At 41.1% G+C, this 25,836-nt stretch overlaps 1 protein-coding gene across 6 annotated transcripts in view; it reads left to right on the top strand.

The window, feature by feature from the left end:
• utrn (utrophin) overlaps positions 1–25,836 on the top strand; it is a 238,861-nt gene that overhangs the window by 59,204 nt on the left and 153,821 nt on the right. For all 6 annotated transcript variants that reach the window (XM_042503021.2, XM_088089085.1, XM_042503024.2 and 3 more), the window contains 19 exons: positions 691–861; positions 1,918–1,974; positions 2,147–2,302; positions 3,038–3,175; positions 3,448–3,543; positions 4,553–4,723; positions 5,014–5,186; positions 6,607–6,757; positions 8,212–8,387; positions 9,623–9,758; positions 10,255–10,404; positions 11,380–11,532; positions 11,644–11,745; positions 11,922–12,039; positions 12,562–12,779; positions 12,937–13,054; positions 14,268–14,473; positions 15,388–15,542; positions 15,646–15,835. In XM_042503021.2, the coding sequence (XP_042358955.2) occupies positions 691–861; positions 1,918–1,974; positions 2,147–2,302; positions 3,038–3,175; positions 3,448–3,543; positions 4,553–4,723; positions 5,014–5,186; positions 6,607–6,757; positions 8,212–8,387; positions 9,623–9,758; positions 10,255–10,404; positions 11,380–11,532; positions 11,644–11,745; positions 11,922–12,039; positions 12,562–12,779; positions 12,937–13,054; positions 14,268–14,473; positions 15,388–15,542; positions 15,646–15,835 (2,835 nt within the window). The remainder of the gene's footprint in view (positions 1–690; positions 862–1,917; positions 1,975–2,146; positions 2,303–3,037; positions 3,176–3,447; positions 3,544–4,552; positions 4,724–5,013; positions 5,187–6,606; positions 6,758–8,211; positions 8,388–9,622; positions 9,759–10,254; positions 10,405–11,379; positions 11,533–11,643; positions 11,746–11,921; positions 12,040–12,561; positions 12,780–12,936; positions 13,055–14,267; positions 14,474–15,387; positions 15,543–15,645; positions 15,836–25,836) is intronic.

Raw genomic sequence — 25,836 nt, 5'->3', positions numbered from 1 at the left:
TTATGCCATGACATGCAGCATCAAATAATAGTGTAGAATTGCTTTATGGAAATCACTTCCTCTGGCAAGGAAATGCATTCTGTGAGAATCCATCAAGAAAATCCCCTCCTGTTCTGTTACCTTGTGGTATACAGACGTATTAATGCATTTCTACATTAGAGGAATAACAAGGTAATGATGACTCATTTCAAAATGTCCCATTTTAGATGTTTTTTAATGCATGGTAAAGATGGGAATTTTCAATAAGTGGACATATTTGAGCACTATTTGGACTTTTTTGAGTACTGGTAGTTATTTATAATAATTGCCCAATTTTCACCGTACATCACCTAATGGATAAAAAAAAAGAGAGTGAGAGCTAGTCGGTGCGACAGAGAGGTGGTATATGAAAGAACATGACAGTGAGAAAATGAGGCAAGATGAGAAGATGAGCCTGTCATGGCAGTGTCAGATAATTTTTATCTTAAAAGTTATTTTACATTCTTAACCCTTTCCTTCCTCTTGCCACGACAACTGAAGGTCTCCACTAAATATCAGCTTTTGGCTGGTGCTGCTAACCTTGATCAGTACATGCTGTGCTGAGCTCTCTGGTTTGAACCAAGGCTACGCTGCCATCTAGTCTGAGAGAGAATGACTGATAGTATAAAGTGACTTAAACAGATCACCAGCTACTCTGTGGTCTGTCCTTAGCGCATGCTGGAGGAGCTGGAGGACATCAGTCTGCGTGTGGACAACGTGAAGGACCAGGCCATCATCCTGATGACCAGCAGGGGGCCCGCCTGCCGAGAGGTGGTGGAGCCCAAACTGTCTGAGCTCAACTGCAACTTTGACAAAGTGTCCCAACACATCAAAACTGCTAAGGTATGACAGCACAAACTGTGTAATTCTAAAACCACTGGATCAAACAAGCCAACATTCATTATTATGTTCATTTATACATAATGTGGAATTTAATCCTGCTGTAAGCACTAATAAGGTTAAAGGAATATTTCAACCCCCAAATTATCCTTTGGAAATCAGTTACTCACCCCGTGTTATGTTAAACTCATGAAGAAAACTTTTTTTTCTTGCATGCCACCATGATGAACTAAGAATCCAAAAAAGGGAAAAAAAATCCTAATGCATTGAAGTCATGGAGGAGTCTGTGTTTAACAACAACAAAACAATATCAAAACATCCATTTACAAACTCTCACAAAACTCGTGTAGTATAATCCAAGACTCATTTATCCAGTCGTTTGCTCACTTCTTCCCAAACATATACTGTAGTTCTGTCCAACTTAAAGCTGAACTAAAAGCAAAGTTTATCTATGCTCTCTTTAAAGCCAGCCTCCATTGACAAAATCAGTAATTTTATCACGCTAAATACAGGAGCTGTTGGTCTACCACTGCCTTGGTTAGATAGTTTGGGTTATGTTTGAATTTGGTGTTTTATATGGTTAATTCAAATTCCCTTTAAATCACACAATAACAGAAACAGACTAACTCATTGAGGCAGTTGTAGCCCAGCCGCTCCTGTTTTTAGTGAGGTGAAATGACTGTTTTTGTCAGTGCTGTCTGGCTTTGAGAAGAATATAGTTAAGTTTACTTTAAATTCATCTGAGAAGGCTGCCGGATTATGCTGCACAGGTTGTGTGAGAGTTTGTCAAAGGATGTTTTGATATTGTTTTGCTGCTGTTAAATGTTGTCCCCCATGACTTCCTTTCATCAACAGTTTTCTTGTTTTTTGTATCCTTTGTTCACCCGATGCAAGCAAAAAAAACAAAGTCTTTCTCACAAATACAACATAACACAGGGTGAGTAATTGAAATGCAAATTATCTTTTCGGGGGTGAAGTTTTCCTTTAAATCGTCAAATAGAAAGCATGTGGTGTAGTCTTTGCAGTCACTTCTTCTGCTCCTTGTCTTTTTGCATTTAGATGATGACCAGTCTGGAGTCAGGTGGCGTTGAGTTGAATCAGCAGATACCTCAGCAGGTACAGCAATTTCATATAAACTACACTGAAAATAGCTACCAAGATTTACTTCTGAGTTTTATTTGAACTTTGTGTACTATCACAAATCATACCACAGCTGAACACTCTTTCATACAATTGCATATATCTTACTTGTTTTGACTTGCAGTTTGTATCTGATCTTTTTCATCAGGTCATTTACAGCCAGGAGATTCGAGCAGAGAGTCAGACACGGCCTGCAGAGGCTTTGGTGTCCAGTGAGGTGAAAGACCTTCAGGCAGAGCTCCAGGACACACTGAAGGCTCTGCAGCAGCAGAAGGACCCAACAAACACCCTGGATGATGACAAGGTACACAAAATCACCTTTCAGTTTCATTCATTCGAAGCTTTCTCATTTAGTTTCTAAAACAGGATTCAGAATGATGATTGATAATTATGGTATTACTATAAGATACTCACTGATAAGTTGTAATTGTCCAAAATCTTGTAGTGTGGTGGATATAGAAATAGGCAATCTGTCTATTGTCTGGCTAATGATTTTCATTAAGGTTAGCCATCTTTATCATTTTTTTCCCAGGAATTTGAAAACACGCACAGAAAATTGCCCCAGGTTGCCTATTATTCTCTTTGTGAAGTTTTTAAGAGTTTTTGTGAGGAATATGCCAGGCGACAGGCTATATAAAGCTGCCACCTGATAAGGCGAGATTTGATTGGGCATTTCAAGGCCTAACAAGTCTGGAATCCAATCTGTGTTATCACGGTTTATGACGTTAAACACACTGCACGAACAGACCTGACCAGTCCAAAGCAAGGTCAGTGTGCCGGTTGGAAACTCTTAGTGTGTTTTAAACAGTGTTTTCCGGGGAGGCGTCTACAGAGTCTCAGCTCTGAAATACATGCTGCTTGCTTAGCAAAGGAGAAACTAACAGCTAATGTCTGTTTCTGGAGTGTAAGTTGTTTTATCTTATACTAACTGAATTTATATAAAGACTTAAAACGTAATGAATCTCTAATCTCCAAATAAGTTGGACCTGAGTCATAGCCTCTTGAACTCTTCACTGACCCGTCTGTCTCTCTGCACCAGATGGATGAGGAGAAAGCCAGCGTAGAGGACTTGCTGAGAAGAGGAGAAGAACTGCTGCAGCAAACTTCAGACGACAGCCAGAGGGAGGAGTTGAGACTTCTACTGCTGCGGCTGCAGAGCCAATATTCTGCTCACAGGGTGAGACACATTAAAAATATATGTTGTGTCCTCCTTAAGCCTTGCTTATATGGGAATGTTTTTTTAATGTGAGAAAACGCTGCTCTCTGTCATATTGTGTTTGCCCATTGTGCACTGTTGCGGTTTGGTCAATGTGTTTGTGTTTGTGCGTGTGTGCGTGTGTGTGTGTGTGTGTGTGTGTGTGTGTGTGTGTGTGTGTGTGTGTGTGTGTGTGTGTGTGTGTGTGTGTGTGTGTGTGTGTGTGCGCGCGTGTGTGTGTTTGCCTGCTTTAGGAGTTGAGAGTGCTACGAATCAGGCAGGTTGAAGTCACTACGGAGTCGTCGTCGACTCTCATCTTCTCAGAGCAGATGAGAGAGTTTTCAGCTGAGGTGAGGGATTAACATATGCATGAGCACATGGTCTGAACACATAGACACAAACTGGGACTCCTTTAAAACTTGGTATTTCACCCAGATGGGTGTTGTTTTTCAGGACACAGTGCACTTTTTGCAAGCTCTGTAGCCGTCTCATGTGCTCTGAGGGTACTTTGATTCTTCAGCCTGTATGATAACCTGCAGGCACGTTTGTAAGAATGTAGAACAGAAATCTTGAATTATTTTGGTCTGGTAAGATGTTGGACTGAATTGCAAAGTATGTGCTAGTTTTGTTTTGAAAGCTTTGAAAATTAGGCAAACAGAATGGAATAATTCATGCTCCAAGTATATAGGTAAACAGAATATACTTTTCATGTTTTCCTATCATTTGTATGTTTGGTCTTGCATCATAGAATTCAATAGTGGGGCTAGAAAGCATGTTTGGGCATCTATTGGGACAGATACTACACTGATATCTAAATACAGACCCCCCATCTGAGTAGATTTTTATTGTTGGACAAAATGTACTTAATCTAAATGTCAGTGTATTGTAGCACACATTTAGTGGTACATATTTTCCTGTGTAACAGAGTAATGGCCAATGTGAGAATTTATCAGCACTAAGGTAAAAGTAATTTGGTAATGTGTAGAGGGAGTGTAGTAGCAGTTGCAGCCCTGTCAATAGTACAAGGAGCGAAAATCTAAGTGTATTTTCATAAATCAATTAGTATAAATATATACATATGTATATGCGTTTTTTTAAGTAAGCTAGGCGTGAGGTCTCTAAGTTGTTTAAGTTTAATCTTATGTAAGGTACCATCGCCAGGAGTTTTTAGGGAGTCCCAAAACTAAGTAGGATGCTTTAATCAATGAGCTGTGTCTTTTACCTTAAGTGTGTGATTGTTGGATCCTCTGCTGTGTTAGTTTAGCAAGTATGACATGCTTTATTATGATGTGGCACAGTCAGTTTTAATTTCTCACCTCCTTCTGCCCTGTGTTTTTCTCCTGCTGCTGTGTCGTGTAGGAGATGTCTTCAGTGGAGCGTAGCAGTGCTCCGTCACTGACTCCCTCCAACTACCTGTTGGACATTAACAAAGTGCTCCTCGCCATGGCCGACAACGAGCTGCTTCTGAACTCCTCTGAGCTCAGCGGGGGGCTCTACGAAGACTTTTCTAGCCAGGAGGACACACTGAGGGTGGGCTATCAAACATTGTCATTGTAAACTTTCTTTTTTTTTTTTTTTTTTACTGTATTAGCTTTTGTGTAGCAGTTTGCACACATGAGAAAAAAACAGAAAAGGGGTATTAATGAACCTTTGGTTGTAGTAAAAATAGAAGCAGTGATTTAATAGAAAGCACCAGTTCTGAACCTTTGGGAGAGCTTTCCAAAATGACGCGTTCTGGTATCAATCATTCTGACGGATGAACACTCCCCCCCTCTCTGACTGTGCTGTCTTTCCTTCATCTTCATCTTGTCTTTTTATAGAATATCAAAGAGAATCTAGAGCGTGTTGGGGAGCTGGTCACAGGCATCCACGAGCGTCAGCCCGATGCCATCCGAGACGCTTCCCCCTCTGATGTTGCCCAAATTGGAGACGCCCTTACACAGCTCAATGCCGAGTGGGACCGCCTCAACCGCATGTACAACCACCGCAAAGGGTACGTTCACCAACATATCATACTGTACTTATACTCAACAACTAAGGTTAAGGTCAAAGTTGATTAAGTCTTGCACAGAAAATGTTGCAGCAGGGGAGAGAAGCTGCTACTTATAGATGTGAATGTATGTGAATCTGTGTCAGGCTATGTGGCCAAAGCTGCACAAATGCTAAATGCCAGCTGTCCGCCAGTCAGGAGACAACAAGAATAGATAAAGAGACAGACCAAGGCACACAGTCGAGCTCCCTAGACACACACACTGACCTTGATTACTATCAAAACAATTCCTAGGGCATAAACAATCTCATGCCTATTCACATTTTCACTCACTCATTCTCTTACACACACACACACACACACACACACACACACACACACACACACACACACACACACACACACACACACACACAGGTTGACCTTCACTACCATCAACACATTTCCTTGGGCATAAACAGTCTTCAGTTGCTGAGTACAGTATGTGCACATGCTAGAATAAACTAGTAAGTTCATTTTGAAGACAGCACACAAATGCAGGAGCACTTCGTCTGTAATCACAATAACCTCTGGGCGTCATTAAAAATCAAAAGAATGGAAAATATTTTGTAAAACTGCTCATCTAAAACTCATTTCCTCACCTTGTCTCCTCATCAGATTTGTTGGGCTCTAAGTGGTGCTATGAGAGGAAATAGCCCTCACGCAGACCATCAATGAGATAAAGATCTGTTTTTTATATAAGGCATTTTAGGTAATCAGCCTCTCCGTCTAGGCTGATTTATTCAGTAGCATCTCTGTGAACGTTCCTATATTGTCAGGGGTTTCTGATTGTTATGACATTTTCTGGTGTTTAATAGAGGTCAACTTTGCCATTCTTCCTTATCGTAAACCGTGGAATTTCCCCACGGGTAAACTCGGTTGTACTGTTAGAGTCCAGGATTCATTAATCTCTCATCTGCCTCTACATTAGGCCCAGTCACCCCTAAACAAGAGCAAAGATGCAGAATCCAACATCATCATTCAAATCAAGAGATCCACAAACTGAACTGAGTTTTAAGTTTAAAAAGAAAAACAAAAAGAGATTCCTAAAACGATTTTGTCGGGTAATTGCCATTATTATATGATTTACATATTATGCAAATTGAGCTCTACCTGAAATTCACTTCCAGTTAATGTTTCATGTCAGCCACTTTATGCTATTTGTTCAGCATTTATTTTTGCAGATATCTATAAATATATTGCATGTTTTTCAAATGACTCAGTACTTATTTTCATTAACTATATATATATATAACAGGTGAAGTTTAAAACAATGTTCCTATGTCCTTACCCTTTTCAAGTTTACCCAATAAACATTTTTTGCAGTTTTAATTGTCATCAAGAAGACCTGGTGTGTTATATGTGAGTCTTTGTGCTGCTGCAGGTCTTTTGATCGTGCTGTAGAGGAGTGGAGGCAGTTCCACTGCGACATGAATGACCTGAACCAGTGGCTGACTGACACTGAGAACCTGCTGTCAGAGAGCGTTGGCCCTGATGGACAGCTGGACCTGAACTCTGCACGACAACACCAAGAGGTCAGTGGAGGGTGATGGAGCAGCTGGAGGTCTGAACATGTATTTTTGTGCGACAGCCTGAAGTTAAATGTGTACTGGTGTATTTCATATGACTTTTACACGAGCAACTGGTCATGCCATCCATAGACTCACTCACTTTTTTTTTATATCATGAAAGTTTTCTGAAATTAGATCAGTATTGCCAAATTCTTGCCAATACACAGCACAAGGGCAGAGTATAATGATTTTGGGAGTTTAAATCACAAGTATCATCACTGCATGATGTTATATTGATTCTTTGAATGGTATGATATTTGCTGATAGCACAAAGTCTGCCATGATGCAATTTCAATTCGATTCAAGTCGGGGGCCTATGAACGATATGACATTTTAAATATCTTTTAAAATGTCTTTTTTCTTGTGTGCTTACCATTATCTACCAGACATTAGGCTGCGAGCACTGTTTGAATGTTTAGGAAAGAGGTGTGCCTGGATGGAAATGGCGACACAGACACGCCAACATTTCAAAAAAGTCTAAAAAAAGTCTATCTTAAAGATAGCAGTGTTTTTGCTTTGCATCAGTGGTTTTGGATTGCGATAACTAAAACTGATATATTGATATACTGATATATTGTCAACCGTCAGAGTGACATATCATTACACCCCTAATTGATTTATATTTTTACATATTTTTATGACATCGAAGACATTATATGCCATGATTGCATTTCACTTTTATCATTATAAACACTAATAAGTCAAATATAGACTCACAATACCTCATATGTTTACAAGCTCAAAGCAGGATTATTGCCTTCCCACGCTGCAGTAGTAATATGTTTGAAATATAAGCAGCTAGATGAAATGTTAGACCAGAGATAATTGCATTTGTTCCCCAAGGGGAAATGTGGGTGTTATACTGTACCTGATAAACAAACACACTGCACAGCGACTTGTTCGTTTCACAGAATGAGAAATGGAGAACTGAAAAGTGATATGAGAAGGGACCTCTAATTCTGCTGTCTTTGATTTCTGAAGTGCTAATTTCATTTCCAAGGGGAATTAGATTCTCTGACACCTTTATCAGTGTGATTTGCAAAAGCTGGAGCTACGCTCCATCTGTCTGACTCTTTAACATGTTTTCACAGTTGCTGAGATTGATACTAGGGATCAAGTGGATGGGAATTGAGAGATCAATTAGCTGACTCACCCTTTAGCGGACTTCACAATCCCTCACCCTGCTTTACGGGTCTGTCTCAGCGAGTTAAATCTCTCTTGGTGGAAGCGGAGATTTGGCAGCTTAAATCTGGATGTGCCACCAATCATACCTCTGTGTCAATCAGAGATTTGCTTGGAGAGATGGACTTGAGGAGGGGATTTTGCCCTGAGTGAATCGGCTTATGCTGTTTGAGTGATCCCTGATTCAACCTTTTTTTGTGCTCATGCTCTCTTTCAATCTTTTATACGTATTTTAGGAGTTGGAGGAAGGTCTTGTCAGCCACCAACCTGTCCTGGCCGAACTGACCCGCACTGGGGAGCAGATAATTGGTCAGCTGTCATCCCCTGATGGATCCCTTCTTGATGAGAAGCTAGACGCCCTCAGTCAGCGTTGGAGAGCTGTCAACCGTCAGGTCATCGAGAGACAGCGCAGGTAATGTATCCTCGGAAACACAGGATGCTATGTCAAATATGGATTGAACAGATTAAAGGATACCATCAATATTTTCAAACAGGGAGTCTTCTTTGTTTTTATGTCTAAATGACTAATGGGAACAACATTTCTTTAGATTGCTCCCATATTGAGCGAGACTGAAAAGGCCTGTAGTGTAATCCCTGTGGGCATTTGAGCACAGTCAATGTACATCCTCTAAAAGTTCTTGTTTTTGCCACTGATAGTCTGAGTATTCTAGTTGTCTGACAACATTACGGAAGTGATATCTTTTTGTTAAAGTGCAACATCCTTTGTATAACCAGAAACAGCCCTGAAATCACCATCCCCAATTCCACAAGACTCCATTTACATAAGCAGTAATTTTAGTGTGTACACAGCCAGCACATTTTCAAATCTAACGGTTAATTAAGGGGTTATTTCAAACAAAGAAGTGTCTGTTATTGATGGAAAAGTGAAAAGATGAACCAAGATGGCTTTTGTGCGTCTTATTTTTGTTTCTTTGAATCAAGTGTATTTTAAGATTGTAAAATTTCTGTTTATTTCAATGGAAACTGGTGGGTTTGGGGATACAGATTTCAGGCTCTTTCTGGTTACACGAAAAGGATCTTGCTCTTTGACAAAAAGGTCTATCTCTGTAGGGATCCTTTCGATAATGTTGTCAGACACTTAAATTCACAATCTGAGCCTGCCAATGACAAAAACAAGCACTTCTAGTGGATGTACTGTAAGTTGAAGGTACTCAATTGCCTGCAGGGATTACATGGCAGCCCGTTACTTACACAATTCTAGACCTTTTTTTTTAATGTTGTTTCTATTAGTTACTTAGATACAAAAACATGGAAAAATAGGGGCCAGGTTGAAAAATACAGAAGATACCTTGTAGTCAAATGCGGAATTTGACACGATAAATGTCATTGCTGATTATTGACGATGTAACATTTAGCTTTACAGTATAATGTAGCACAGAGGTTAGAGCCCTGTCTCCATCACCAACAGTCTTCGTTTCTTTATCAGCGTTTGGCAGGTTAACATTATCAGTGTGGTCAATCAGTCTATAACAGTAATTTAAATTTACATTTTAGGATTAGGCCTGCAACCTGCAGGAAATGGAGATCCTTATCTGTGTACAATAATGTGTGTGTGTGTGTGTGTGTGTGTGTGTGTGTGTGTGTGTGTGTGTGTGTGTGTGTGTGTGTGTGTGTGTGTGTTTACAGGCTGGCTGGAGTAGACCCGGCCCTGGCAGACCTGGTGAGGAGACGTGAGGAGCTGGCTACATGGTTGGAGCAGGCAGAAAACGCTGTCAGCTCCTTACCTGTCACTGCCACTGACAACAACCTCAAAGAACTCAAGGTGCAGTAAGACCAAAAACATGCTCATGTTCTCGTGATTCTTGGGAGCGCAGAGATTTCTATTTCTGCTCCTGAGCTGGTAGATTCAGCTATTTTTGTGGTCAGCTCTGACTCTACTATCCTTTGTTCTTTTTTTCCCGTGCCCACAAGTTGCTCTCTGTATCTCAATCACAAGCAAAACCTGTCAAACCTAGTAAACATACACAGAGATAACCTCAGTCTCACATCTTTTGTTTTGAACAATGCAGTTTTGTGGGAGGGTATACAGTCTTCATTCCTTCCTGAAAACATCCTAAGACAGACTATCACCCCCCGTCGAGACAGTTTGCGAAAAGTGCAATGAATGATGTGGCTATATGGAACAGCTCTATGTTCTACTACTGGCCCTCTCAGTGTTACTTCTTAAATTCCCTTTACTTATTTTACACTCATATGTTATAAATAAATGCATCTGTCCATGTCTGTGGAATTAAGCATCAGTGCTTTTTCTCTTGCAGGCCCTTGCAGAGGAAATGGATGCACAGAATGAACGTCTCGGGTGGGTTAACAAGCACGCCCCACAAATCCTGGCCAATCCCAGTTTGAGCCCTCAGAGCAGAGACCAGCATGTTGGCAAACTGAGAGCCATCAACCTCAACTGGAGCAAGGTACAAACTTTTAATCAGTTTTTTATCAAGCATCATCTTTAGAGATTTTGTCTTGGGTCAAAGATGAAAGCAACCTTATACTGTAGACCAAGGCTTTTCAGCTATATTGTACAGGGACCTACATTTTCAGAAAGCATAGTGCCCTGGGGGCTGGACATTTCTCTGAGCTATTATTCTCATTATGTGTGTAAACGACACAACATGCCACCACATTTTAATAACGTTTGTTCTGCTACATTACAATTTACATTTAACATTTAGAGTTCCAACAACCTTTACTCAAAACCTCACTCATCTTCTCTGCCGTGTGGACAGTGTGCAGTTCAGACGAATTTTGACAGTGTTTTTGACACTGGATCTGGTTATGGCAGGTCATTTATTTTTGGCAAAATTGTAAATAAGACATTCAGAGTAAAGGGATTTTGATGAAACACAACTAATATAAGCTTACTTGTAGATACAGTACTTTTCCTGATATTCATATACCGTCGAAATGTAAAATTCTGAAGAAATGTTTTTTTTTTCTTGCTATGATAAATGGTGTAATTTAGGCGATTTCTAAAAGAAAACATGCCTTTCAAACTCAGTGGTGGGTAATTAGGTTTAAAGGCAATTCGGCTAAGTGCGTTGGCGCAATCTGCTGGTTTGGAGGATTTATAGTGGCAAAATGTCTGTTATTCACATGATTTTTTCCTTCTTCAGGTTTTAGATTTGAATTTATTTTTAAACAGAACGGATCAGCAGGCCGTTGGGATTTGATTGTCAGGCTGGAATTGGCCCGCGGGCAGCTATTGAAATCAGCCTGCTGTAAACACTGTAGTACTCTAATAACCTGTTACCATGTTTTACAAAATTATGACAGCCACAACACGTCCTGTTCTCGCTGTTTTTTCATTTGCTCTCTGCCTTCTTCTCTTGTCTTTTTCTTTCTTCCCTTCTTTTGCTCATTTTTATTTACTACTGTTTTCCCTGCAGGTGACCCATGAGTTGCTGGACAAAGTCGGAGAGGTGGAGACCAACCTCCAAAGCCACGCCCAGTTTCAGGACAGGATGAACAGGCTCACTGACTGGGTTGTCGTCACACACCAGACAATCATCACCAGGGGCCTGACCCCGGGCCAAGCGCAGGTAGATTGTCTGAATACATGACGTGAACCAACACATCTAACCTCACTGAAAAATTCATTTTTTATCACAAACATAAATGTTACACCTAAAATGAGCTTGTAACTGTTGCAGGCTCTGGAGGTCTCCATGAAGGACAGGAAGAAGGACCTGGAGGACCTGTTGGCTCATTCTATAGAGCTACAGAGACGACAGCAGTTGATGCCTCAGGAAAAGGTTTCCATAGTTACCATAGTAACATAATTCCATAAAGACATACGGCTAATTGCTACATATAATTATACCATACTGCTTGTTAAAGCGCCACAAGTTTAATTGGCCGCCCTATTAAAAGCTGAATATACTATTTTTCTCTGTTGGCATTAATTATATGCTCCTGTCTATGCAAACAGAGTAAGGTAGAGCAACTGGCAGGTGATTGGAAAGCTCTGGATTGTCGACTGAGGGAATCTCTTCCGCCACCCGTCTCCCCATGGACACAGCATCATGTTGTCCAACACCAACAGCTTGGTAAAGATATCGAGAAATGCTCTTATTTAAAGTCATGATTTCTCTAATTTCTAACTTTATTTTTTATAATAGGTCAATGTTATAAGGATGAAAATTAATAAATAAATGTTGTCTCAATGAAGTTTTAAGCCTTAGGAGAGATAGAGAAAATGAGATATTGGATCATTAAGAGGAGAAGGCAAACATATAAACATGCACTTGTATTAGAGGTAATAAGTACTCAGGTGGCAGATTTGAAATTCCTTATTGGCTTGGCTTAATCTGCTGCATGAAAATGCATGATGAAATAACAAATAAGAGGTGAGCAACAAACTCCTGCCTGTGTAACACTAAAACAAACCCGGGCGCCTCATTCATCATGATTTACTGTGATGCCACTATCCTCTGAGAGCTATCTGACAGCACCTCCTCTCTCACTCCAACATCTTTAATGTTCATTGCATCATTTCCTTTTTAAAGAAGCTCTATATGTCAACATTACTTGCCTCTCCTTCCCTGCCTTTTTTTTCGCCCTGGCTCCAGTATCTGCGGTCCCCTCAGCCGTGCAGATGGCCAGCCTAGTGAGCGAAGACCCCCACCACCAAACCCCACACACGCCGGACACTGTGGCGCCCACTGACCTCAACGAGACAGCCACCGAACTGGCAGACTGGCTTCTCCTCATCACGCAGATGCTGAAGTCTAATATTGTCACTGTGGGGGACACAGAGGAGATCAGGACAACCATGGGACGTCTTCAGGTGAGAAAAGCGGAGCAGAGAGAACAGATGGAGGAAAGTTGTGAACACGTTAAACATTTTTTAATGGAATAGTGCATTTTTTTGTAAAAGTAAACTGCCAAATACAATTCTCTGAGCTGTACACTTTGTTCAACTGTGTCCATGTGTGTTTGTTCAGGTGACGAAAAGTGACCTAGAGCAGCGTCACCCCCAGCTCGAGGACATTTTCACCCTGGCACAGAACATCAAAAACAAGACTTCTAATCTGGACGTTCGCACATCCATTACTGAGAAACGTATGTACAAAGCACGATGATCACATAAGAAAGCCACTAACCAGTTAAAAAAAACAACAGAAACGTTTTGTTTTTTTTGTAAGATTTCATCTCAGGATTTATGAAAATATGGAGCTTGTTTTTATTTCTAATCAAGTTTCAACTTTTCAGACTGGAATTAACAGAATATTTAGAAAAAGTTTTGAAGGAGAAGAAACAGGAAAATGCTGAAAAGCTATGATGAAATGAATTAATGAAGGGTTTCAGGCAGATTTGAAGCACATAAGATGTATGAATATTCACTGTTAGTGATTTACATATTGCTTAATGATATTAGTGACAGTTACTTCTGTTGGATAGCTAACTTGAGTGAGAGGCTGCAGTAGTACAGTCTTAAAGTATAGCAGCATCAGAGTGCAGTCGTCAACTAAATCTCAGCTGAAATCAAACAGTTGGCTATTAACAAGTCTGTTCTGTATAGACAACACAGCCTAACCATACCTTTAATAAGGTATCTGCTATGATCAGGCTCAGGCCAGGTCACAAAACAATTTTCAGACATTTTTATAAAACAAATATTTAACTAGAAATAAGTGCATGCAAAGGTGTCAAAAATATATTGTAAAAATGCGTTAAATTGCATGGACGTGTATCGCATTTTTGCTTCTTTATCTCCTAAAAAGGTGAGCAGCCTTGGCATTCTGTAAAGTGATCGTATGTGCTTATCTGATCTATTGGCACATGCAAAGCAAAGTTAGCAAGCGCTAGCTGTTTGCCTGGATGCAAATGTCTGGGGAGTGCATGTTTAATAATGTATAGCTGTATTGCTTTAAAGTAACCCGGGGATGACTTTTTTCTGTAGGCCAACCCGGAAGCGTTTCCCTCATCAAAAAGCCTATGGGACTTTTACGTTGGATTTTTGAATCACTGCTAAAAATAGGCTCTGTGGTAAACAAACGTTTAATAATCTTAACAAATGAACACCACTTTAAGGATTTTTCGTTGAGAAACAAAATGTGAAAGTTTCTTTAGCTTTTGTCAACCACAGACCATATTTAAAGCTTCTAACAAAAAAATTAATTCAAAAAACCCACTGACTTTTAGACAAGGGAGCCAGAGGTGTTGAGTCACGAAAAAAATATTATGAAAAAAAGTTGAAAATGTATTGGTAAAAATGTATGGGAAACCTGTTTGTGTCCTCGTGTTGTACATGCATTGGTTTCTCTGTCTAAAGTGGAGAGGGTACGCAGCCAGTGGGACAGCACTCAGCATGGCATTGAGGCACGGCTCCAGCAGCTGGACAACATGATTGGTCACAGCAACCAGTGGGAGGAGCAGAGGAGGGAGGTGAAAGCTCTTATTGGGCTTAGTGAAGGACCTTTCTACAACCTTCTCCAGCAGTCCGGTGATCCCCTGACTAAACTGCTTGCTGACAACAAGGTTAGGGAAAAGTTTCACTGCTTGACTTTGTCTCGGTGTCCTCAGGGTGTCTAACACCTGTCCTTCATCCGGTCATTTATTGTCATTCTGTGTCCTTGTCATTACAGTACAATAGAAATATACACAAGGGAAATTGTCAGCTCACTTTTCTAACAGAGAGAAAAATCTTAGACTAAACCAAACTTTACTTTATAAACTATTAGAGGTCCTTTATACAGCTGTATGCAAGGGTGGGATGAATAAATCACCCCTCTGCAGTATCACTTTGAACCTTAATAACATCCGTACACCCACATCATCCATCATTTTAATTTGAGATGATGACTTTTGGAAAAAAAAAATCTGCCTCATGAGTGTGTCCAGTGCATTACTGGACACAAACACTAGAGGGCAACTGAGTTAAACACAATCCAGCAGGTTAGATACACGGCTATCTGCTCCTGGTTTGTGTGCTCTTGTAATGATGAGTAATTGTCCATTTAAAAAAGTGAAGTGTACCTTGTTTTAAAGGAATAGGAGGCCTGGGGGTCATACATGGATGACTCATTTGCTAATGCTAAATTTAAAATAATAGTATGGCCTCATGAATAACAGTTGGGTTATGTAACCTGCTTGATTAAGTAGAGGTTAGAATAACAATGTCAGATTGCTGAGCTGCAGAAAAACAAATGTCTTTGTGTGTTTAGTCCCTGAACTTTAATTTAATTTTTATAAAGTTTACAGAATAGGTCGTTGATATTCTTGCTGGCAATTTGTCTAACTAAAGCTGATACCAGTTTATTAAAGCACTGTATGCAAATGAATAATTAAAAAAGAAGTAGTGCCAACAGGGGCTTTCACAGTGACAAATTATGGTTTAGTCACATCTTCAGTGTTATGATGATCCTAATGCTGCCGCGTTGATTGTTTTATAGGCGCTCCTCCAAGACCTGGGCCGAGGCCAAGCCACGGTCGTGGCCTTCAATGAGCTGTCAAATCATCTTCTGCGGGAGTATTCTACTGACGACACCAGGAGGATCAAAGAGGTCACAGAAAAGCACAACGCCGCCTGGAACAGCATCAATAATAGGTGCACACAAACTCACTTGTTTACCTGCACATAAACTCTGCTGCTCAGAAACTCAGAAATCTTTTACATGCATAGTAACGTTGTCATCGTTATTGATTGGCAGGGCAAGTGACCTCCATGCCCAGCTGGACAGCGAGCTGAAGGGCCTGCAGATGTCTCTCAGGGAGCTGGAGTCCTTCCTCAAGTGGCTCCAGGAGGCAGAGACCACAGTCAACGTTCTGGCCGACGCCTCCCAGAGGGAAGACCTGTCGCAGGACTCCGCCCACGTGAAGGAGCTGCGGTCACAACTGGAGGTAGGACCGTGAACAGATAGAGAAACTGTTTGTGTGTGTGTGTGTGTGTGTGTGTGTGTGTGTGAGAGTGTGGAAGCTATGCACAGGTGCTAGCCTATTATCTCAGTGTCATCCTTTATTAGCGCATCCTTCTTCAAAAGGACAGAGGCAGGGGTGTGTGTGTGTGTGTGTGTGTGTGTGTGTGTGTGTGTGTGTGTGTGTGTGTGTGTGTGTGTGTGTGTGTGTGTGTAGGTGCATCCATGTGTAAGCGGCTGGTTTAAGGTGTGTGAATGAGAGGGCACGCAGAGGGCGTGTGAGTGCTTGTATGCATTGAGTGCTGCACATTGATCCTCTTGTCCTATGCTGCTTAGGAAGTCACTGTGTGTGTGTGTGTGTGTGTGTGTGTGTGTGTGGATTTGGATGTGTGCTAGCGCTTCCACTCACTAGCTTGTCATTTACCCAGACCTTCCCTCAGGGATCTGTTGACACACACCATCTTATGCTTTATGTAACGTTTTAATCCCCAAATCGCTTCACCTCACCCTTTCAACAGATAAAATGGGCACTCATATTCTTTTTTTTTTAAAGTCTTTAAAAAAAAAAATGCTGACCCTTTAAGTCACGGCCTCGCTCATCTCTTTCCGATTTTACACTGAGGGGCTGTCATTTGCACAACCTCCCTTTTTTCAGACATTGTCAAAGATTTGGTGTTGTGTGCGCATCCAAGCTTCCTGTTGCTCTTCGGATGAACTCCTTGTCCCTGAGAAATTGCTGCAATGTCGTACATCTTTCATAGCAGAAAGCTTACGTCCCATAATAGCATTCTTGGTTTTGTCTTTGTGCATGCGACAGCGCTATCACAACCATTTCCATTGTCCAATTATTTAAAAGCAGGCCAAGGTTATAGAGAAAAATGACAGTGAATAACTGCATGAGTGGCCACAAAGATTTCTGAGGATTCATTAACTTGGTGTGGACGTGAGGCTAAGAGACTCCTGCAGCTCATTGTTGAGCCCTGGCTGGATTTGGTCTAATACAATTCTGTTCATTGGGAAGAAATGGACATTATTATCACATTCGTCTGCCCGTTACAGTGATCTATATTTGTTGTATTGAACACAATCCATCATTTAAGCCCTTTCAAAGGTTTAAAGGGCACATGCTGTATACTGTTGGATTTTATTCCTAAAAAGTCTGTCAAAGTCATTTCAAAGGGCAAGTATGTGGTCAAGGAGTAACCAAGTTCAAACTTAATTTATTATCCAGGGGCCCCATGGTCAAAAAGAAAAAGAATAGTTATGAAATCAGAAAAAGTGTTTTCCAGGCCTGGAAAAAGGTTTAAATTGACAGAATGTTTTGGAAAGGTTTTAAATATATATGTTTTGTCTATTGTTCCATTTCTTGTTTTATGAATTTAAAATCTAGTGCTGCACTGCGTGATCACTGAAATGTCACTGGAATCACGTGATACTCTTCGGTGGATGCTGCTAGTTGGCGGTGGGAATGTCTACTAAAGTTTTTAAGTGCTGGCAGTTTGCTTATTCTCAAATGCCTGGGCAGTGCGCGTATGATAATGTATGGCTTTAGACCAATAAATATAATCAGTGGCTGCAGAGAAAGGCTTACCGTAGCTGTTCTGAATGTAGGCTTTGCACCAAAAGGTTTGACATTGGCAGCATGGGAGGGGGGGGCTAATTTATTGCCACAACCAATGATCTGTTAATGACTTGTGGGAACTGAGGACTATGGACTCACATTATTCCAATAGCTCTCATGCACAGAATAGTAGCCAAATTTAGATGTGAGCAAGCAGCAGGCGCATCTTGCATTTGGAATTGCACCGTACTTCAAATTGCTTGGAAATGGGGCACAATGAAATGGGAAGGTTAAGAAAAAGTTTTGAAAAGTAATTAGTGTAAGTGTATGTGAACACTGAGTATCAGTCAGATGCTTATGTCTAAAGAAATACTGGCACACTGACATATTGGATCTTTCTGAGTTGGTCATCACACACAGTTTTCATTTTTTTTCCTAATTTTTTTCTCTCATTCCTGTCTTTCTGTCTCAGTTGGAGTCGAGATTGATGGGTGGCACTAATGTCCATGAGGCAGGATTATAAAACAGCCTTTTAGCCTCAGAGGACGTGTGTTGACATAGAGTTGTCTCCCCAACCCTTTTATGAACTCACAATGGCTGCTCTGCCACTGTTGAGTGTCGGGTTACTTTAATCACAATTTTTTTGGCCAATGGCCATTATCCCTCTTACTGCTGTGTTCATATTAAGTGCACAGTTGGTGTTTTGGTTTGGAGCAATGACAAATACAAATGTGGCACATTAACTGAAATCTCCTGAAAACACAGAGGCTGAATGGATATTGAACAAAACTCAACTGAGACGTATAATGCACTGATTATAGACTGGACCACAAGAATTACCATCTTTTCTTAACATATACTGTGGTGGTGTCAAAAAATTGTTTGACATTTTGGGGAAATACAATTTATATTATTTGCTTTCTTGCTGGGTGTTTGATTGAAGATTGATATCACTCTTTTGTCCATCCATTAAAAGCCAAGCTCGCTGTTTCTCTGTAATCCACTCTTTATGGGAAGCCAAGATAATCTTATCACCCTCTGTCTCTCGCTAAAAACTTATCATACATGAAATTACATTAGAGTGCTACTGAACTTCTCTTTAACTCCAGGAACTAGGAAAGGGAATAATCATATTTTGTAAAATGTAACTTTTCTATTAATTTCATGTGTTTTCTTAAAAACTGTGGTGGATTGAACACTTAAAAAACATAGTCGCTTTAAAGTGGTATACTGTAATACTGTGTCATGATCATGGCATTGGAGTTACTGGTGGGCAGAGCTGGTTATACAGAAATAACACAGCACCAAGTCCCGTCAAATGATACTGGACTATCCTGACTCCCTGCCGGGAGTGAACTGCTCTGTTGCTACCGTCTCCGGAGCCCTTCTTCTCTTGGCAAATGGTCAGTGCAATGTCTGCCTCATTAGCGTGAGCTAACACAGCAGTGGCGGCTAAGATCTAACACCAAGCTTTTAAATGGCCCCAACAAACTCAAAATGACAACAAAATGGCTTGGCTGTTGATAATAATTAGGCAATGTCATGTTAACAGTTAGTCAATGTAACAGGCTCTCATAACTGTTTCCGGTGCAGAGCTCACACTCTCGCAGCAGCAGCTACAGCCCTAACAGTCTGTGGTGTAGTGGTGAAGTTGAGTGTGATGTGTTTGACGGAGTTGGCGATTCAGCAAGCTGAGATGCCACCAAAACGTTCAAAATTATTTTTGGCTGTACTACATGTCACTCTATTCACATTATGGATGTCACTTAAAGGTTACTGGTACTGGTAATTTTTAAACAATACCCAACCCTGCAGGTGGGCAATATGGATATAATGAAATTAATACACCATATAGAATTTTATATTATATTATACTGATATAATACATTGGAGTATAGTTTGTTTTCTGGAAATGTAATTTGAACAAATTATGTGGAAATCCAATCTAGTCATAAAGCAGCCGTGCTCATTAATTAGCAGCATTGTCTGCTATGGTCCAATACAACCAGAGACATTTTTGGGATAATTAACTCTGATTGACTAATTTCTATCATCTCATAGGACATATCACATCCCCTAATTCTGACTGGAGCTTGTCTGTGGTCCCTCCATCACACCACATATTCTGTATGTTGGAAAGTAAAGCAATAATGGTATTACCCGAGAAGTGCAAAGGTGCTATAGGAGCTGCTTTTATCAGGCTCAACCGTACGTGTTTGGCCATGGGCTTTTGAAATGTACATGTGCCTTTGTTTGTGTGTGTGTGTGTGTGTGTGTGTGTGTGTGTGTGTGTGTGTGTGTGCGCGCACACATGTGTTTTGACCAAAGCAGTGTGAGCAGCAGAGGCATACATGCCTCCTACAACCTCTTAACCTCTTACCCCCGTACTGTCAGTACCATTAAGACTGAGCCAACAAAACACTCTCCCTTGTAATTCCCTGTGAAGCAGAGTCGATACTGTGGAATGACTGGGACGGACACTGTAGCCAGTTAAACCTTGTCTAAACAGAGCTCTTCAGTAAACTCATCATGATCCCCTCTCCTTGTGACTGTGTGTGTGTATCTGTTGGTAAATTATGATTACTCTAGCTGGTTGCGTAGGTAAGCTGCCTGTTGGTTTAGAGGAATTTGTTTGTGTTCATTTCTCCTCTCTGCCTCGGAGTCTCCCTTCATGTGTACAGAGAGACAAGCGGGGGCCAAGTGCTGTAATGCATCCCGTAGTGCTTCACTGGAAACACCATTTGTGTATGTGTGTCACTTTGTGCTCATTTTAAATGCATGAGTCATAGTTATGGGGAGCCGTCGGTGTGCTGCTGGGCGATATAGAGGTTTTCATCCTCACTTCAAAAAGATGCCCCTTGTGTTGGTAGAAAGAGAGTTTTTTTCCAGCAGTACCTCAAATAAAAGTCAAGAGAAAGCGTCATTGATGACTTTAATGGGTTTAAAAAAAAAAACACTGTGTGTAATACTGTGTGGTCAGTGGCTCTGCAGGAGCTGAGCGGCTGCTTTATGATAATCTCTTCTGATAGTGCTCCTATCTCCGCTTTTACGTGACTCTCTTTTTCTTCTGCTGCCTTTTTGTCTCTGGATGTCATCTCTCCGGCACTTGTGCGTGCTTCTGAGAGATTTATTCTCTAAAGATTTAAATGTTTTTTGCGTTGATAAAAGATGCTTAAAAGCTCTTTATCTTCTCTTGACCCTGCCCTACCTTCTCACTTGCTGCTCTACTTTACTTCTCCTTTTCCTAGTCTTTTATCTGCTGTTTTTCAGCAAGGCCTTCGTTTTCTTCTCTGTTAATCTTATAAAAGCTGCATTTGGGGCCACACAAACAGAACACATAACAGACACATGCTCTTTTTCTCTTTCCCTCTCTGTCCCACACACAGACACACGCAATATAGTGTCACAAAGGAGGAGGAGCTGCCGGAAGTATTTCTCTCCTATGGTTTAAATGATACCCTCAGTGTTTCTCAGCATAGAAATGAGTGCCTTTTGGATTATGAAACGATACTGTAGCATTATGCTATGGCTTCCTATTTTAAATATATTAATTTTAGTTTTAGGATTTATTTTTGTCATTTTATACATTCATTAGAAAGTCGATTGAGATGTCACTGAGACAGCTCAGACATCCTCGAAAGGTGCACTAACCGAAACAGAAAAAGTGAAAGCAATTATCATATCATTACCATGTGAACAGCAGCAGTATTTGAAAAAACTCATTATTTGGCAGTGGACATTTTGTTGAACCACTGTTTCAGTGGTTAACCATTTCTTAATGAGAAGTCATATATTTGTTTTTTTTGTCTGCCTGTTTGGTAAAGCAAATAGCTTTATTGATACTAATGAGCCTAGGAGGCATGATTTAGAGCTGTAGCGCATTAAAAATGGTATTTTGTTGCAACTGGGAATTTGCTGAATCCATGCAGAATTGAGCAGTATCTTACCCAAGGATACTTCGGCATGCAGACTAGAGAAGTGGGATTGAGTCCCTGATTTTCCAATTAGTAGATGACCCACTCTACCTCCTGAGTCACAGACTAATATGGAAGACAAGCTGTTTTACGCTGTAAAAATGTTAAGCATTGTGATTGAATGTTTCCAACATACTCCTTGTTAACCCATCTTTTTATATTTTTGGGACACAGGCTTGTAATTTTGACTTTTATCAAAGAAACTGATCTTTTTTAATAGAGTTACTCAGCTTTCATTCTCGTCATTCCACCAGGACAGTTTCATGTCCCTCCAAGACGTGGAAGTGCTCCAACTGTCAGTCACTAACATTGCCAAGGCAGAAAATGAATGGGACATTTACTTCCAGGAACCTGGACGCCTGAAATAGCTCCTCCCTCTTCGTAACTCTATTGTGTGTGTGCATCTCATTTGTGCATGGCTCAGTCTCCCTCTCTCACTCTCTTCCCGCTCCCCTTCTCTTTCTCTCTTTGTCTGTCCCTCGCTTATTGATCTGTTGGTTGTCTCGCGTAATGTCATTCTGCCTTTACGGCAGCGGCAGTGGTTGTCGTCCCTTACACCGCTGCTTTTGATCCGTCTCTCTCCTTCTTTTCTTCTCCGCTTTCTCTCTCTTCCTCTCTTTGCTCTGAAGGGAGTATTATCTCTCTCTCTTCCTCCCCTCTTCTCACTCATTCTCTCTGTCTCTCTCTGGATCAGTGGCAGTAAAAAGTGAACCGCGTACGATCAGCTTCTCTTCTCGTCCAGTGCAACTCGTGCCTTCCTCTCTCCTCGCCCCCCCTGCTTGCCAGCACTTTCCAGTCTTCTCTCCTTGTTGATTTTTTCTTCTTCTCTTCCATCTACTTCTTCTTCATTTCCTTTTTCTTCGTCACCCTTCTCTGACTCTGCAGGGTGCCGTCACAAGTGATTTGTTTGATTCTCTTCTGGCTCTGCAGTCGGGGTGCGCGTGTGAATGTCCGCGTGGAGGAGAAAGTGAGTGTCTCGTCTTGTCCTGCTCGCCTGCATCATCGTATGTGTGTGTGAGAGTGTGTGCATGCTGAGAGCTCTGTGAGAGTGACTGTTTCTAAAGAGAGAGAGAGAGATAACTGAGGCTGCACTCACTGTGTGCAGCACGTGTGTATATGTGACGAAACATGGGGGCATGCTGAGCTGAGTACGCTTGCGAGTGTGTGTTTTCTCTCTCTCTCTCTCTCTGTGCATGTGTGTGTGTGTGTGCGCATCACGTCAGCTTGGCTGGGGTCTGGTCGGCTGGTAAGGGAGAGGGAGAGGGAGAGGGAGAACAATATGAGCGGGGTAGGGCAGTGCTAGCATGCGGACCAGGAGCAGGCTGCTGCAGAGTTGTAGCAGTCTTAAGATGATGGCCATGGTCCGGACCTCCCTCCAGAAAGTGGTGGTCTTCCTACACAGGCTCCAGAGGATGGCCATCTCCTCGCCACGCTACCAGAAACTCTGCAAGGTATGTGGACTCCAGGAGAGAGAGCAAGCTGAAGGACTGAAGGAAAGAGTTTCTGTTTTTAGTTTTTCTGCTTTTTCTTTTTCTTAATTGGGTTGAAATTAGTTTTTAGCTTGTACATCTGTGTAGTCTGTTTTTTTTTTTTTAACTTGCTCTCAAAACTTTCAGCACATGTTTTGGAGTCTGCTTTTGGTTTGTTTTTGTAACTATTTTTACAAATGTAAAGGCTGTTTGTGTATCAGCAGATAGCCAAGTTTTGGCTGGGTATGTGTGTATTTGCAATGTAAATGTCACCAAGCAGTCTATCTCTGCCACATCCGTTGTTTCTTATTTATTTTTGGTCGTTTTATTCATGAGCCATTTGGTTGTCAAGACATTCTGTTCCAGGATATGGTGTTTGGGGGAGTCTGTCACCTCCACAGTATGTCATTTTAAATTTATAAATATATACCTCACTAACTTTAGGACTTTTGGCACTTTTTCTGCATAACAGATGAGGACTCCCAACTGTGCATCTTTGTTGTGGTGTGTGTGCAAGTGCTATATATTTTTGTCTGTATAGTGTCAGTTTTGAAGTTTTGACGCTATAGTGGTGCAGGGATAAACAAACTAACAAGGCAGAGTGGAGTGTGTAGTGTGTTGTTTTTGAGTGAGTCCGTATTTTGTATTTTTGAAGTTTGTGTTTGTGAGAGGCATCCAGATATGACATTTTGTGTCAGTGAAGTGAAAGGAGACTTGTGTTCCTCAGTGGTCAGAGGATTGGTGAGAGAGTTTGCTCAACATGGATAATGGCTGCAATGAACAATTAAGTCTCTTAATTTAAGTCGTTGGCTGACTTTCTTATGCTGAAATCACACGAAGACGAACATGGTGCTGCCACACAAATAAGAGTGTTCTTGATGTTTAATGAAAATACAAAGACAGTTCACTTTGTAGCACGCTCCAGCCGCTTGTCAGCTCCATTGATTTCACCTTAGAGGAAATGACTGCTGCTGTGTGGTGGACTTGTTGTTATTTTCTATCACCGTTGATCATAATCGATCGCTGATCTTCATTGCTGTCTCTGCTGCATTGCCAAACATTGACCTGCTCTCAGTAAGAGGGCAGAGGGGACCAGCTGTTCGGATTTGACAGTGTGGGAGACTAATGCATCAGACCAGTTTCTGATTACTTTCCTGCTTCAATCATGCCTCAGCAAACATGTGGCAGTTCAACTAAATCCCTTCCTAATCCATGAATTCATCGCTACTTAGTGCTCCACCCTTTTTTCAGTGCATGTGTTTGGTTGTTTGTCATTCTTTCTTTGTATTTTTCTAAACCGTGATCATGGGTAAATTCTGTTGACTGTATTTTTACAGGTTTCACTTACCTCTCCTGTCTCTTAATAAAAGGGAAACACAGAATGAGAGATGGCAACAAGATGAGACTTGGTGAAAAATAGAGTGCGAGAGGGAGCGATAAACAGAGCATTAGGCATCAATAATTTTCCTGCTCTTTCTCAGTTATTTATCTTGTGAATGCTGTGCTTGCTCTTGCTTGTTTAACCAAGTGAAGTCAGATCACTCCTGCAGCCTTGCATGTGTACAGAATCTGCACAATCAAAACTTGTGCTTTCTCCCATTGTAAACTTACTCAACTCAGGAGTTTAATCCCTCATTTGGCTCTGTTAAGCATCCTTAGAGGCCGGACCTTCCTGGACTGTGTCCCCAGCGATGGGAGGCATCAGTCATTCCACACTCGATTACCCTCCCCTGGGTTGCATCAGTCATTCCAGCTTCGTTTGGCCTTCCCTTGGGGGAATCAGTAATGCTGGGCTTGTCCTGCCTCCCTGGGGTGCGCTCACTGGCTGCCAGACTGGAACAGTGACTTCTGCATGATGGATTTGCTCGGGGCTCACATTCTGGGGTCGGCCATTCTTTCTGCATCAGGACAGCACTGGTCATAAGACAGCCCACCTGGCTATTGTCTGATTCAGGATAATAAGTAAACTAGTGGCTCTTCTTAAAGTGGGGGCAGAAATTTTTCTACTTTTCCCCCCTCTAGTGTTTCCAAGTGGTATTATTGTTGGTGCTGCTGTCACAAAGATAACCGCATCACTTCCCGTTTTGCCAGGTAAATTTGTAAAAAGTGTGGAAGATTTAGGGAGATTTAGTGGCATATTGTGGTAGGGATTGCAGCTTGCAAATAGCTGGAACCTCTCCTTGTTGGAATTCCTTCAGTGTTCATTGTTCAGGACGTTTTTCAGTGGGAGCCAAATTATCAGCAGAGGTCTCTTCATCTCCAAACGAATGGACCTGGTGATTTAAACCAGCCAAAACCCCGAATGAAGCAGTTTACTAATCAGTCTTCCTCTGATGCTGTTTTGGCATGTCAGAGACCTGTGGCTCGCATATCATCTTTTGTCTGTGATATCTTATGATCCATGTTCAGGTCTCTTTTTTTCCCAAAAAAGTGAAACTAAACTAAACTACAACTAAATATTAATAAAAAATTGGTAAAACCACAGAAAAAAGCAGTTTCACGTTATGAATCAGTTTGTCTAATGCTGCTCATTGCAGGTAGGCTGCTTACTATTGTGGCCAACACGAAAATGCAAATGGCCCTTTCCAGAGCTAGAACTCCATGGATGACCCGCTCCCTATGTAGATATAAACTGCTTATTCTAAGGTAACGAAAACAAAGCATTTCTTATTTTCAGGTGATTATACATGAAAGAAAATACAGCTATATTATATTTAATTTATGCCAACATATCCCCCCAAAAGTCTTCACAGTTGACCTTTAAGCATTTACACACAGCAATAAAAAAAGCTAGTACAGGTGAATGTTGGAAAAAAACGAAGTCAAACAATCTCTTGTAATGAAATGCAGACTTACTACACAGTAATAGACTTTCTAACAAACACTGATACTCTTTGGTAACTGGATATTGCTACTGATGGCTGATGTGTTACACAAGTGATGACACACTGCCTTTGTGCCATAAATCCATCATTCATTTTCT

This window comes from Plectropomus leopardus, chromosome 16 (assembly GCF_026936395.1).
Source record: "Plectropomus leopardus strain MGB_pleo_1.0 chromosome 16, ASM2693639v1, whole genome shotgun sequence".
Taxonomy (NCBI): Eukaryota; Metazoa; Chordata; class Actinopteri; order Perciformes; family Serranidae; genus Plectropomus; species Plectropomus leopardus.
This window is presented reverse-complemented; position numbering and strand designations above follow the sequence as displayed.